The sequence below is a fragment of the Paramormyrops kingsleyae genome, chromosome 2 (assembly GCF_048594095.1).
Source record: "Paramormyrops kingsleyae isolate MSU_618 chromosome 2, PKINGS_0.4, whole genome shotgun sequence".
In the NCBI taxonomy this organism is placed as follows: domain Eukaryota; kingdom Metazoa; phylum Chordata; class Actinopteri; order Osteoglossiformes; family Mormyridae; genus Paramormyrops; species Paramormyrops kingsleyae.
In genome coordinates, this window is record NC_132798.1 from 40,759,790 (window position 1) to 40,774,304 (window position 14,515).

Below are 14,515 nucleotides of genomic sequence, written 5' to 3' on the forward strand. Positions count from 1 at the left end.
GCCGGTGTTTAAACAACATACCACACAACAAGTACGGACGTTCATTTAATCAGTAAGTAATAAGGGATCACAGTTTGTACCCAGACACATGGCAACCACCTCAAAGTGCAGCACTGCCCCGTCATTAGGGTCACTGTCACAGCGTCAGGAGGGAGGTGGCATCGATGATCTTCACCCAGCAGGTGTCTTTCGCTCAGTGCTACTCCACCCGAAGCTATTAAACATACAGTCTGGAGCTACGTAAGGAATAATTCTGGATTTCTAACTGACTCAGACATTATAATCTCACACTGGGGACAGCTGAGGACCAAGTTTGTACAACTAAAGGAGAAAATACACAGAGACACAGCAGGAAGGTAGCAGCAACCCCCCCAGGAAGTCCAGCTGTACCTGAAGCGAGGTCCGATGGCCGCCACATGACGGTTGATGGCGCTCTTGGCCCCACCCACACTGAGGGACAGCGACCTCTGAAGCAAGCCACAGAAAATCTCCACCTGGTCGGCACTGCAGTACTTTGCAATCTCAAACCTCTGCACCAGGAACTAACACATTGGGGGGGGGGGGGGGCAAGAAACAGGACAGCAATTAAACATGCAGTAAAGGATGCCCCCTGTGCTGGATGAGCCCAGAGGCGGCTGCTCTCTCCAACCTGCTCCATCACTCAGTACATTAACCTGCACAGCTAAGTGGAGCTACAGTTACAGCTCAGCTCTGCCATTTCATCAGACTACTGTACTTGTCCCAGTATACATGCATGGGAGAGGAATCGATTTATTATTTATTTATTATTAACCGAAGTATGTCTGACGCTACTATAGGGGGCGATATGGCTCCTTTCAGCTTGTTAGTACTGGGCTTTTTCCGGGTGACCTATTACACCACAAACATAAAAAATAATAAAATTAATAATAATGGGTGTGTGGACAAATGAAGTGACAAACTTCAATTGCGATGTGGACAGAAAGAGATACAAGATCAGGATAGCATAGCAAGAAATAAATTATTTTGTATAATATACTATGACAGCATGGTATTGGAAATTTTTCAAATACTGCAATGTGATTTTGTTGTAAAGGTATTTATGCAACAAAAAAGGAATTCAACAAATTTCTGTAGAACCCGTCCAGGAGTGATTTAAACAGCAAGGATGAAAATGATTATAATTGTCTCAGAGAACGCATTGAGCACTCATGTAAAACCAGTGGAGGTAAACTTTAAACTGATTTTTAAACATATACTAGATAATCTTGAAAATGAATAATACATAAAAACTGCAAAACTTGCTAGGTTTTTTTTTCCTATGGGTCCACTGCACATAAGGACCACTTCTGTGCAGCTTACATTAAGGTAAATAGAGCCAGTCAGTCATAGCGCCCCCCCCCAAAAAGTTAAAACTTTGCTCGCCTAAATCTCCATCAATATTCATCCAAGACTAAATTTCAGTTTCATGAGTTACTCATGTGACCAAATCAGCATGCCAAGTTTCGTTAAAATCCGTGACGATGAGGTCCGAAAGTGTGATGATTTGACATGGAATGACCCCTATGACAGAGTAAAAGTGTTTTAGCAGTACTTATTTAAAAAAATAAATAAATAAATAAATGTGACTTGGTCGTAAGAACATATACAAGAAAAAAATCCAGATGGCATGGCAAGAAATTAAGTATTTTACTGAATATACTAATACAGCTGGCATATAGCGTGCTGTCCTAGCAATGTCATTTTGTTATAAATATAGCGATTTGATTTTGTGGTAATAAATACTGGGGTATTTAAAAAATAAAAAAGGAGTTCATAAATTTCTCAGAAACCCATCTTTGAGCGATTTAAACAGCAAGAATGAAATTGATTATGATTGCCTCAGAGATATCTGCAGCGCTCACGCAAAAGCAGGTAAACTTTAAACAGATTTTTAAACATACAGTATAAGAATCTATAAAAGGAATAATGATTAAAATTGCAAAGCTTGCTAAGTTTTTTTCCAATGAGAGTAACAAAGCAAAACTATTTTAGCAAAACTTTAACCCCCGCACTATAATGTCCGTACAGAACTGAAAGTAAGAAAAAGCCTTATTTTAATATAGCTGACTAGCGATGTAAGAAATACATGCAACGTTGCTATTAATATTGCACATTGTCAAGCCATATAATTTACTACAGGCATTTATCAAATTCAGTACAAAATATTCTGCTTCGCATTGTGATGTCATTCAGTGCTGGTACCAGTTTTTATGCCAGTGGAAAACCAACACCTTTAATACCGTACCATAGGTATCTTTTTGAAGTACCAAAAGTACAGTACCTGGTCCAGTGGAAAAGCGCCCTTTAGTTGAGCAGTAAATACAGCGCTGTACATTTCATACATGCTGTATGTCCTCTGCTATTCTACAAGCTTCTTCTATGTACCGGGTTCTTCTGCTACTTCCACGTCAAAGCCGGGGGGGGGGGGGGGAGTGCAGAGCACCTTGGCCAGTTTGCATCCAGTTGAGCGCATACATGCAGGAATAAATCAACTCCCAATCGCATTATCGGGAATCTTAGTCTGACTTTGAAAAATGCGATTTCAGTCAGACTAACAAGTCCAGTTTTAGTCAGATGGTTTTAGTCAAACTAACACAATAATTCGATTTTCTTAGTCTGCATGTAAATGTACTGACTAACTAAAGTTGAATGAGATTGGCTTGCATCCCTCTGCAGGACCCCCACCACCAATGGAGTGGAAGCAGGGTGAGCTGAGTGCTTCGAGGACAGTAAACCACCTGTCCTTGGAGCTGGTAAGGAGCACCACGCACTAAAGCATAGAGTAGGTAGCAGCATAAGCGTCATTAAGTGAAGCCAAGACAATGAGAGGAGTTCAGATGAGCTCCATCGACACGGGAGGTGAGGAGAGACTCACCTCGATCCAGATGGAATGTGGAATGACCTCGGGGGGGCACGGCATGGGCTGGCTCTCCTCAGACGCGGCCAGGGGGTCAGCCTCCAGCCGGGCCTCGGAGAAGAGCCCCATCTTCAGCTCCACCGTCATGTGCCAGGCTCCAGCCATCTCGCGCATGAACTGCAGCGACAGCACCAAGAGAAGCCAACACGTGCTGAGCCAGCTAGGGAGACTGAAGCCCCTCAATACTTTGCAGCGGCACTCAATGCAATTAACCAGGTTCATTTATGATGGGTGTACCTCTTACATCATCTGCCATTGCCGAAGACCAGTTCCAATACTAAAAACAGGAGTATGGAGGACGGTAAAAATCCCTGGATGTTGGTCTTGCCCCACCCCAAATATCAAGTTGGTTGTATCCTTGCCAAATGACAACAATCCCATGATTCATTCCAAGTTCATCCTTTGGAGGTAAGTAGTAACATCGCTGGTGCCAAGAACACAAGCATGATCAATGCATTCTTCACATTGAGAAACACCCAATGTGTAACAAAACATCCCAAGACACACCAAGGCTTAAAGGTCAAAATAAGGCCACAAACCCTTGTTCTCTCTGTCCTCTTTGAACTGAAAAGATGAATTTTGGACTTTAATGCTATTTTATCATGATGGGAAGCATTGCTAACATTACTATGAACTGCAGAGCATAACCTGAACTACACTCAGTGTCCAAATCGTGTACGTCAGTGTGGCGTGTTATTTTGCATGCGGTGATGTCGCCACGGGTTACGTACCGGCACTTCAACACCGTTCTTGGCTGCCAGCAGCCACTCCCAGCAGGCAATGGCGGCCTCCATGCCGTGCTCAGTGAACATCTTGAGAGGCGCCCAGCACAGCTGGTGCAGGAGCTGGGGGTCGCAGTCTGCTGGAGGAGGGATATAGGCAGAGTGTTTAAGCACACGCACGCATGTACACCTGTAATCATATCTGTGTGATATGATGTGTTCATTTCTATGGGAAAAATGCTCATGCTAATTATGACAACCTTAACCCCACCCCAGCTCTAACCGTAACCATAAACAACCAAACAAAATAACTGTTTTTGCATTTTTAGCTTTTTGATTGCAGTCACAGAGTTTTTTAAAATTGAGTTTTCCCTTTCCTGGTCCCCATAAGGTCAAAAAAACAGGTATTCTTCAAGTTGTGGAAACATTTGGTCCCCACAAGGTAAGGTACATGTGGATCACACACAGACAAAGACGCACAGGCTCAATGCGGCCTTAGCCTTTTAGCGCCTTGCCTTTGGAGCTGATGAGCAGGGCTGTGAGCTTGAACATGGCCTGAGCAAAGCCCTCGGGCATCCTAGCTTCCAGCGCCTCCTCCATCTGACCAATCATCAGCTTGTTGAGGTCGGCAATGCTGCTCTGCGTGGCCTCAGAGAATTGCAGCATACCTGCTACCTGTCAAGCAGACACACGGCCCTTCAGGACAGACCTCATGTGAACAAGACCTAACCCAAGTCATCTAGATATACAATTACACACACACACACACACACACACACACACACACACACACACAGAAGAATGCTTCCATACCTCCCCAGTGTAGCGATTGCGCAGGTTGAGGGAGGCCATAAAGTTGGAATAGTCCTTCTTGACGCAGGCAGGCCTCTCTGTTAGCTGCGTAGTCTGGAAAGCAAGCGCCAGGGTCATTCCGGCAGAGTCAGGATCTGCAGGCAGCCCACGAGTCAGGAGGCTCAACTCACAACACACCACACGCCTGCCATGACTCCGCAAGCCTCACAACTTGATTTACCAAGCAGAAGGTGGAGAAAATCCATTGCAAAAATACTCTTACCAAAACAGTATAGTAACAGCTTCAGAAATTTGTGCTTATTTGAGGCAGTGACAGGTCCACACTGATTAAAGGATAATTCCACCTCTGAAACTATTCCACACTTGTACCTACTTACGTTAAAAATGAGAAACAATCTCCAGCAGGCATGTTTATTCCATAAATAACAACAAGACAGACACTGACATTGTTTCCTTGGGGTGATTCTCAGCAGACCGCAGGCAGTCTGGCTGTACACTGCACAGTGCACTGTCGCGGTTTACAGTGGAACAGGCTGCTCATCTGCTTTTCACACACTCAAGGGAAACAGCAGTGAAGGCATCCAGAGAATCACCCTATTTTAACAAAATGTTAAACCCAAAACAAACAGCATGTTTGATCCTTAGATCAGGAACAACGGTGAAGGGAAAGAAGAACGAAACAGCTCTCTTTGGCTCTGAATGCCGCGTGAATATACAGAGCACCCTCTAGAGGAAATAAACTCATTTACAGGTGGAATTTTCCTTTAAATACAACCTTAAGCTACCGTACAGTTAAGCAGCATAACATCCAGCACTGTGTTTTGCAGCTGAAGACTCCATATCTGAGTGCTGGTGACGTGATGTGACATGTTAAAGGCCCCCCACCTCCAAATCCACATCCCTCACCATCACACGTGTGGGAGTGACAGTGACTGGTGACATGTGACAGTGATGTGTACCCAGAGCCCTGACAGACCCAGACACTGGCAGTACCGGGACAGATCTCCAAAGAGGCCAGAGGCGGATGGATACATGCACTTAAGAGACCAGTGGGGGGCGCCGCAGTAGACCAACCTGAGGGAAGGCGGCCTACCATGGGGGGGAGCGAAGGGGAGAGAGGCGCAGCATGGAGGCGACAGGAGCACGGGAACAATGTGAGGTGGGGGGGGGGGGGTTATGGGACATAAAACAGGATGCAACGGTCAGAGCAATAACCACACATGGCATGCAGACACGCAGAAATACAATCCAACACAGACGCACACATGGCGTGAGACACCCGGAGGCACCGAAAGCTGACAGACCGACAGCCATTACTATCCAATGTGCAGAAAAGAAAGAAAAAACCCCGGTACATATCGACTTTCTGAGGTATAGCGAAATATTTTCAATACCATTTATATTGATATACTTTTCTGCATGCTAAAATTAGGGTTGTTAATGTATTAATGAATTATTATTATTTCTGATTGGGTTAATGGAGATTTTGATACTCAGACGGGAGCAAAGAGCAAAGAAAAGAATTCACAGCAAAAATAAAAAAATTAAAAAAAAAAAAAAACAACAACATTCCATTCGCCTCTCACGGGGGTCTCACGGCGAGGAAATATTGTTACGTTGTTCATTTTGTTGTTAAATTGACAGACGGCTCAGAGGATTAAAATATCAGAATTTGCGATTTGTTTTATTTTATTGAAGGCCGATATGATAAAATGAGTATTTGTCCTGTTATAAAGTGCACTTTCAATGGTTGTCTGGCTTCTGATTTTAGAGCCATTTGCCAAATAGATTTTAGATTTAGATAGTTTTTTTGTTCCTAAACATTCACCTTATGTTTTGAGAACAATTTCTTAAACTGAGGGAAAAAGAGAGTCTGTTGGTGGACATAGTGCAGTGAAACGTTTTATGTCGTAGCTGCTTTACTTCACCAAACACTGCAACGCTGTTATAGACATAATTTATTTTTGTCTTTGAGACTTCTAGTATAGACTTTTGTCTATACTGAATAGCTGTAGATGTATATTTGCAAACAAGGAAGTAAAACCCTTATTTCCATTTCATTTTGACCGTACTCTGCTTTAATAACTGACTTACAACTGAACATGTAGCCCCCACTTCATAGAAAGTACTGAGATATATGAGATATAGCTTTTGGTCCCTATTAGCCAGGCCTGCTCTACGCTACCCCCCGGTCACAAAGTCAGAGAGTAAAGTCCTTCCTCAGACATAAACCACAACACCATTTTCAGGAAGAATCCATTATGATTTAACTAACAACTAATGATTCTGTTAACACAGGAACTCAAATATCTTATATTTAATATTCTTTACTATAGCCATGCAGTCTTTTCACAGGCTATGCACAACCCAAAAGTTGCACGAATTTCACTATTGTTATTTCAGTAATGATTCAAAACTGATTTTGTTTCCTTGTTAGTCTGGGATAACTGGCATCATTGCCAACACTGTAACCACCATTAGTAAGGATACGATTTCACCTAAAGGGATCCGGAAGAGCATTTTCTGTATCTATTCATAATCTAATTCTATTCGCTTACCTTAATCTGCTGTCCAATAGCTTCAGCCATCTACCATCAAAAGGAAACCATCAACACACTCCAGAAAATCATTCTGACAGCCCTGTGAGTTTTCAGTACTTACCCAACTGTGAATCATCATCCAGGAGATGACAGATAAAGGGTCACTGTACAGTGACTTAGAGGCAAACAGGGGCTGGAGAAAGGATCTTTAATTTTTAAAAAATATCTTGCTTTTTTTCTCGACAACCAACTCTACTCTTCTAAATTATGTTACATAAAAGAAATGATCAAATCACACACAAAACAGAATTTTTAGAATAAGGCAATATTTGAAAAGGAATATTTAGTGACCATTTGCTCACCAAGAAGTATCTATGGAATATCTACCTCAAATATTATCAATATATAAAATTGATTATACAGTACCAGTATGAAAACAGTGGCACATGGCGAAGAGATACTGATTGTAATTCTGATATGAAAGGTAATCTAAGTGGAGAGAGAATTTAAATGAAATGATGCAACTGTCCAACTGGTAATGTTTCTCTGCATGGGACTGCAGGATTTTAGCATTATAATGTGCTGTGATATACAGAAGCATCTACAGAAGACCACTGTTTACAATAAAACTACTGAGGTTTTCACTTGCATTAAGAGGTCACTGCATTCATTTGAACATGATCAATGGTAAATATTATTGTACCACTCAATGTGCAAACTACAAATCCAGTTTCAAAAACTGCATAGACCAGGAGTGTCAAACTCCAGTCCTGGGGGGCCGGAGCCCTGTGTAGCTTAGTTCTTTCCCTGTTCCACCACAAATGATTCAGCTGAAGAGCTGTGTGGTAATTAGCACAAGGAGTTGAATCAGGTGTGTTAAATGAGGGTGAATCAAAAACTGTGTAGGGCTCCGGCCCCCCAGGACTGGAGTTTGAGCCCCCTGGCATAGACTATACTGCGATAGTATTTTATTTAACCACAAGCAGGGCTGGACTGGGATTTGCTACTGGGTTTTGAGATACTCCAGAGTATTTTCTTTTTTTTTTGGGGGGGGGGGGGGGGGGGGCTGTCCCTGTGGGTGGACTTCACGTATTCCACTTTGCTCTTCATGAGACACACAGAGATCAATGCAGGTGAGAGAACATGTTTTGGAGTCACAGCGCAAGGTCAGCCTGCATACACCCCCAGCGCTGGGGGGTTAAGACACTTGTCCAGGGGGCTTGAATGGAACTGGTGACCTTCTGATCAAAGGCACCGAGGCCTAAACCACACAGCCATACCTACTCCATGCTGAGATTTTCAATGAATGTTTATGTTGTAAATAACTGAGCCACTGAGACGTCAGCCCAGTGAAATCAGATATTCAGTCTCCTTCTACCGTGAACGCCCTCAGCCTTCCAGAAACATCCATCTTCTAAAATGCCCTGCATCTCTCACTCAATACAACATACCAAATGAGACTCCTGCATCCCCTTTCAATCAGCATCACAGAATTCACCCTGAGCACAGCAGGTTCACAGCAAGCTGAGTGCTTTGGTGCTGTGGTTGCTCTGGGCCCCGATCAAAGTGCCAGCCGGAGCAGTTCATGCCCATTTTAATCTACAGCTGAACTTTAAATCATAACCATCCTCTTCAACTGTACAAAGGGAGACATTGAATGACACTACACTGCCAGTATGACATGGCAGGATGACAGTGTTCCTGTACACGCAGTCACCAATGTGACACGGCAGGGTGACAGTGTTCCTGTATGCACAGTCACCAATGTGACACGGCAGGGTGACAGTGTTCCTGTACGTGCCACACCAATCAGACACGGCAGCGTGACTGTGTTACTGTACGCAGAGTCACCAATGTGACACAGCAGGGTGACAGTGTTCAACGATGTACTGTCACCATTGTGACACAGCAGGGTGACGGTGTTCTTGCACGCACCGCGCCGTCACCAGTGTGACAGCAGGGTGACAATATTCCCGTACACGCCGTCACCAGTGTGACACAGTAGGGTTACAATGTTCTCATATGCGGCGTCATCAATGTGACACAGCAGGGTGACAGTGTTCCTGTACGTGCCGTCACCAGTGTGATGGAGCAGGGTGACAGTGTTCCCATATGCGCTGTCACCAATCTGACACAGCAGGGTGACAGTGTTCCTGAAAGCAGTATTACATGTCGTGTATGTAACTATAAGCAGGAGGACATGCAACGACACTGCATTCCCAATGTGACATACCAGAGCAGGCCATCAGCCCCCGCCCCCCATGCCCCCCATGCCCCCCATGCCCCTCAGCCCGATCGGCACTCACCCCCAGCGTGGTGCTCTGCCGGTTGTAGCCAGCGAAGTGCAGGATGCTCTCTGTGGCCATAGCCAGCCCTGTGTGCTGGGACAGGCCTGAAACCCAGTTCTGGTGCTTGTTCAGGTACTCCTACAAGATGTGGTAGCTTGTTATGACATTTAAAAGGAAGTATAACACTCCCAACCATCCATACGGGCATCTTATAAGTGCTTACGACCACACAGAACGTCTAGAAGGAGGAATGTAAAGTACAGGAGGCGAGTACACTGACTGAAGCAAAAGTGGAGCGAAAAAAAACACTCAAAAAGCTTCAGATTCACCTTATTTTTCTGTCCATTAAATATCTGTTATTTTCATTACAAAAAATGTATCTGACATTTTAAACTACACCTTGCTGTTATTTAATTCAAAACCCACGCTGCAGTTATCCACTAAAATGCAATGACTATAACGGTGCATTCTTCAGGTAAAATATTGGTCAATTTCACCCTCATCTTTCTCACAGAAGCTGCAAAAATCCAATAAAACTACCCATCAAATTATGCTTGAAAAAAACATTCTTCAAATGATCAAAATCACACGATCAACAGCAGAAATCACAATCACCACCATGGAAATTAAAGGGCCTCTGCTCATCGGGTCAGGGCATACCCCAACAGCCATGTCTCAAAAACCATGACAAATAATTACTTTAAATTTTTATCTTTCTTTGGGATCAAAATAAAACATGCTGATTTTTTTTATGTAACCTGGAGCAATTTGCTGGTACCTACTCACAAGAAATTTAAAAACAAGACATTAAGTTTATTTTAGGGTAAGCCCTGATTACAGGAGACACAGACACTGCTATGATCCTAGAGTCCTTTACCACTGAACCATAAATAATGTGATTAACTATGAATGCACTTGTGTGCAAAATGTAATTACTACTGAAACATTTTTCTAAGAAAAACGAACGCAAACTGGCAGTCTTGTTGAAGCAAGGTTGAACAGAACATGCCTGTTGCCTTAAGATCTGAGTGGGGTGTGGACCTACCTGGAGGTGGGACTTGGTGACAGAGGAGGCCCACTTCATGGCCTCTTTCAGGATCTCACCGCAGCGGGCAGCAAAGTCCTTCACGATGCTCTACAGGGGGAGCCACAGACGCCGTCAGAGATCTGGGTGCAGCCATAGGTCCTCAAATGGTTATACAGGCTGCAGTACTGCCCCCTAAAGGGCCTGATAGGAAGCAACTCAACCGGATGATTAAAAACCAAAATGCAGTCACAAGGAATCCAAACAACTACGGCAGGAGGGATTGAAAAAAACATGAAACGTAGCCAGATAGGATCCAGCTGTGTGGCACCAGTCTCAGGAAGAAGCAGACAGCAAGTGGGCAGAATCGGAATCGGGCTGCAGCAGGCATTACCTCCCTCGCTTCGTACGTGTCTGGCACCGTGATCCGGTAGGGGGTGTCCGGGATGTCGTAGTAAGGCTGGTCCTTGTGGATATCCTGGTCATGGGGAGGGAAAAAAAGCAGCCAGCAGCAGGTATCAGGGACTCCTGCTTATGACTGCCATATACAATGGGGGACCTCTTTAGAGCTAAAGTACAATTAAAATCAAGTGCAAGTCAGTTAAGTAGCTAATTAATTACGTAACCTGATAAAACCAAATAATGCCTATGCAAAGATCTGGATGTACGTTAATCGTTCGGCATAATCTGATGAGCAATAGCTAAAGGTAAGCGCAGGGGTAACTGGCTATTTTATAGATAAGGAACAATTATCGGTATAATTACAATTAAAAGTGTAAACTGCCTATGTCACATTTATTTAAAGTATGTAGGACTTAATATAAAAGCCTAGGGTTAAGTGTTTTTAGCAACCAGTTTAACAGAAAAGATAGATCACATGGAAAGAATTTTAATCCTATATTGCAATATATGAGGACAAGCAGTTAGAGAAAATGGATGGATGGATTAAAATGCAGCAAAACTCAAATGTCCAACTCGGACATTGAAATAGTCTGTCGATTTTTTTCCGACTTGTACCGCAACTGAAATATTGGAACTTGACCGTTCTTGCTAAAACTTGTATGAGTGAAGACGCATTCAACTCCACCAATTCGGACCTGGAACACATCAGGCAAGAAAAATCTAGCCACAACTTGACTGAAAACTCGGAACACAACAAAACAACAGACCTGCTAAAACTTATACAGAGACACGTCTCTGATGGACGGCCACAAAGACCAGTGGACCTACTGGGATGCTGATGTCTATGAATCGCTCTAGGTCTCATGGTCTGACATGCAAATGCTGTGAGCAGTGATATCAGCAAACCAAAGAGGCTGTAGGTGTTGCACGTGTGTCGGCTCTCGCTTCGGAGTGTGGGATTGTCAGTTATTTCATGCTTATTGCTTTTGTATGTGTGATTTTTCATGTGTGCATTAGTTAAATAATGGTTGTTATTTTATCATTAGTTAGGTAGGTAGATAAGAGTAAATAGGCAATCATTCTGGGCTCTGGAATGGAGTAAATTCATTCACATTTCTTAAAAGGAAATTCTTGGAGCTCGACCAAATCGCAATCCGACCAGCCTTTTGGTTCCAAGGTACCACTATATATGCATTGTTAATGGACAAATGACAATGAAACATTAGGATGATTTCAGGGAGTTAGAACATGACCCCTCTGTGGGGCGTCATACAGCACGTACAGCGCTGAGGGACAGCGACAGGGTCTGCAGGATGTCTAGCATGGTCCTCAATACTCGGCCGCTCCACAGCAGATGAGGGAATCTGGGAAGAGAGGAGGCAGGAACCCTTACTCACATACAAACACAACAGCAGCAATACCCACAGCTCCACAGCCTGGCTCACACTGAACACAAAATTAGAGGCATGAGTCCAGTCACCAGCAGGCGCGGGTTCACACACAGAGGAGCCCCTTACGTCTCAGCCAGGCCAGAGAGGTACTTGTCAGCCACCCTACGGATTCTCTTGTGGGTGTGGTTGAAGTTAACCAGCAGGAACTGGGCGTGGCGCTCAAGCTCCTCCTCATGCTCTTTGGTCTTTTGCTACAGGACAGAAGTGAAGGACAAAGAGATCATGGTCACAAAGGGAGGAAGGTCAATTACTTTCTCATATGCTCAATGTCTGGGCAATCTGAGTCTACCTTGTCTGCCATCATTTGAAGAAAGACTTCAAAGACCTTGTCCCCCACAGCTATGACACACTGCATCATTCCTGGGGACCAAAAAGTCATACAAAACAGCTGTAGGTACAGACTCTAAGCTTATGGCATTTCAACATATGGCTCTTTACGTTTCAAGCATTTTACATTTAGTATCTATTAATCCATTATATTCTCTTACACACAATTTCAGCCCCGTTTGTGAGGAGCTCTTCTAAAGGCTTAGCATTTAGTTTGCATGCTGCTCCGGGCCCTACCTGACTTGTCCTTCTGGATGGCTTTGTCCTCAAAATAGCGGAACATCACCTGGAAGCGATCATGATCCATGGAGCGCAGCACCCTGGCAACAGCCAATGAGAAACCAGCACTGCACTGATACACAAGAACTCACAACCTGGCAGACAGTAACTTTATTATAAAGAATGGATTGAGCATCATGTTACAATATATGCTATGATTTATTTGAATTACTATTTTTTTAATGATTTAAATCATCCGAATCCTTATAGTTTCCTTAAAGGCACATTATCACACACTATGTGCATTTTACAGATGCAGATTCACCTGAACTGCATGCTTTTGCACTGAAGGAATGAACAGGAAGATGTGCAGGAAACATGCCCAGACCAAAGAGTGGGGGGGCAAGAATTATAGTCGTGACCCAGGTGGTGTGAGGACATGGTGCTACCCGCAGAGCCACTGCACTAGCAATAGCGGAGCGTGAAAAAGTGAAAGGACTCGCTCGGCAGCCGCCGATAAGTGCTGCTCTGACCAGGCCCATACCTCATGTACTCCAGCCGGTACACGGACAGCAAGTAGGTGGACATGGCAAAGTCCAGCTTGTTGATAAGTGCGGCCACCTCAGGCGGTGGGTCCAGCAAGTTGATGATGGTGCTCCGAAGCTCGTTCAGCTCCCCCTGCGGGAGGCAATTTGAGACACTAAAACCAACGCATCTAAACTGGGATGTGACAGGCCTCCACTGCAAGGAAACCAACTTGCTTCGGCATCACATCACGCATCGATCAACAGTGATAATTACTGACATACGAGGTAGCTGGAGTGATTTCTGAATATAAAATGTTTCCCCCTGTGTGTTCTGAGGATGAGCTTTGGCCGGCGACAGGGTATTACCGCGGTGACGGTGTCGTTCTTGAGCGCCGAGTTGTACTGCAGCTCAGAGCGTAGCGGCTCTCCACTGGGGAAGGTCAGGAGGGGGGACTTGGTGGCGATCTCGCACACGCCCTCGTGCCACTCCTCAGGCCACAGCCCTGCACACAGACGGCAGGAAGTTTGTCATAGAGAAGCTCGTCTCCATCTCATCCCGACAACGAGCCGGCGGCCCACGGCCTACCTGAGCCCTCCACCGCAAAGCCCATCACCACGGAGTAGAGCCAAAAGTCCCGGAAGAGTTTCTGCAGCCGGGGCCGGGCTTCTTTGATGGGGGGCAGGCGCCGGGTCAGCTGACGGGGTGACAGCCAACAATATGGCGCAGAGTAAGACTCCAAGGGCTCCAATAAGGGCTACTTTTAGCTCAGCTAATGTGTAAAACTCTAAAGGTCCAAAGCAGATTTACCTGTTCTAATTTAATGTTCACTTCACCTTATTATTCAGAGAGAAAAGCAAAACAATTGCAATGATGATTACAGGTATAAAATGATTAGCAATCAATTGACAAGTTCTAAGCACCAAGGATCATGGGATCAATGGATGAAATGTGAAGCTGTTCTATATTGTACTCTAATCCCTGCTGCCATATACTCCTGTAGAATTACCAGTTCACATTCCCACTGCCATATTGATTTGACATGTTTATTTCAACTCCACAACAAATGCAAATAAAACAGCAGGAGGAGCAAAGGGTCAGAGGCAAAGGGTGGAGGTTTTAAGGCTTGCAGAACAGGCAGAGCAGGGGACAAGGAGCAGGCAGAGCCTGCACATCCAAACATCTGCTGCTCCCGATGATTAAGACGCAGGCTCCAGACTCAGCTATTAAACCGTCAGCTGTGAGCATAATGAGGCAGACAAGGCC

General features: G+C 44.5%; 1 protein-coding gene across 3 annotated transcripts in view; it reads right to left on the bottom strand.

Moving 5' to 3' along the window:
• pi4kab (phosphatidylinositol 4-kinase, catalytic, alpha b) overlaps positions 1-14,515 on the bottom strand; it is a 41,110-nt gene that overhangs the window by 12,718 nt on the left and 13,877 nt on the right. The window contains exons 20-34 of one of the 3 annotated variants that reach the window (XM_023832240.2): positions 13,838-13,946; positions 13,618-13,754; positions 13,269-13,402; positions 12,743-12,825; positions 12,468-12,538; positions 12,245-12,369; positions 12,010-12,091; positions 10,720-10,803; positions 10,347-10,436; positions 9,320-9,439; positions 4,474-4,566; positions 4,176-4,335; positions 3,670-3,797; positions 2,897-3,055; positions 391-542 (exon numbers count right to left, since the gene is read on the bottom strand). In XM_023832240.2, the coding sequence (XP_023688008.1) occupies positions 391-542; positions 2,897-3,055; positions 3,670-3,797; positions 4,176-4,335; positions 4,474-4,566; positions 9,320-9,439; positions 10,347-10,436; positions 10,720-10,803; positions 12,010-12,091; positions 12,245-12,369; positions 12,468-12,538; positions 12,743-12,825; positions 13,269-13,402; positions 13,618-13,754; positions 13,838-13,946 (1,727 nt within the window). Of the gene's footprint in view, positions 1-390; positions 543-2,896; positions 3,056-3,175; positions 3,363-3,669; positions 3,801-4,175; positions 4,336-4,473; positions 4,567-9,319; positions 9,440-10,346; positions 10,437-10,719; positions 10,804-12,009; positions 12,092-12,244; positions 12,370-12,467; positions 12,539-12,742; positions 12,826-13,268; positions 13,403-13,617; positions 13,755-13,837; positions 13,947-14,515 lie in introns of those variants that run through there. The other 2 variants (XM_023832239.2, XM_072709120.1) reach the window with 2 other exon arrangements.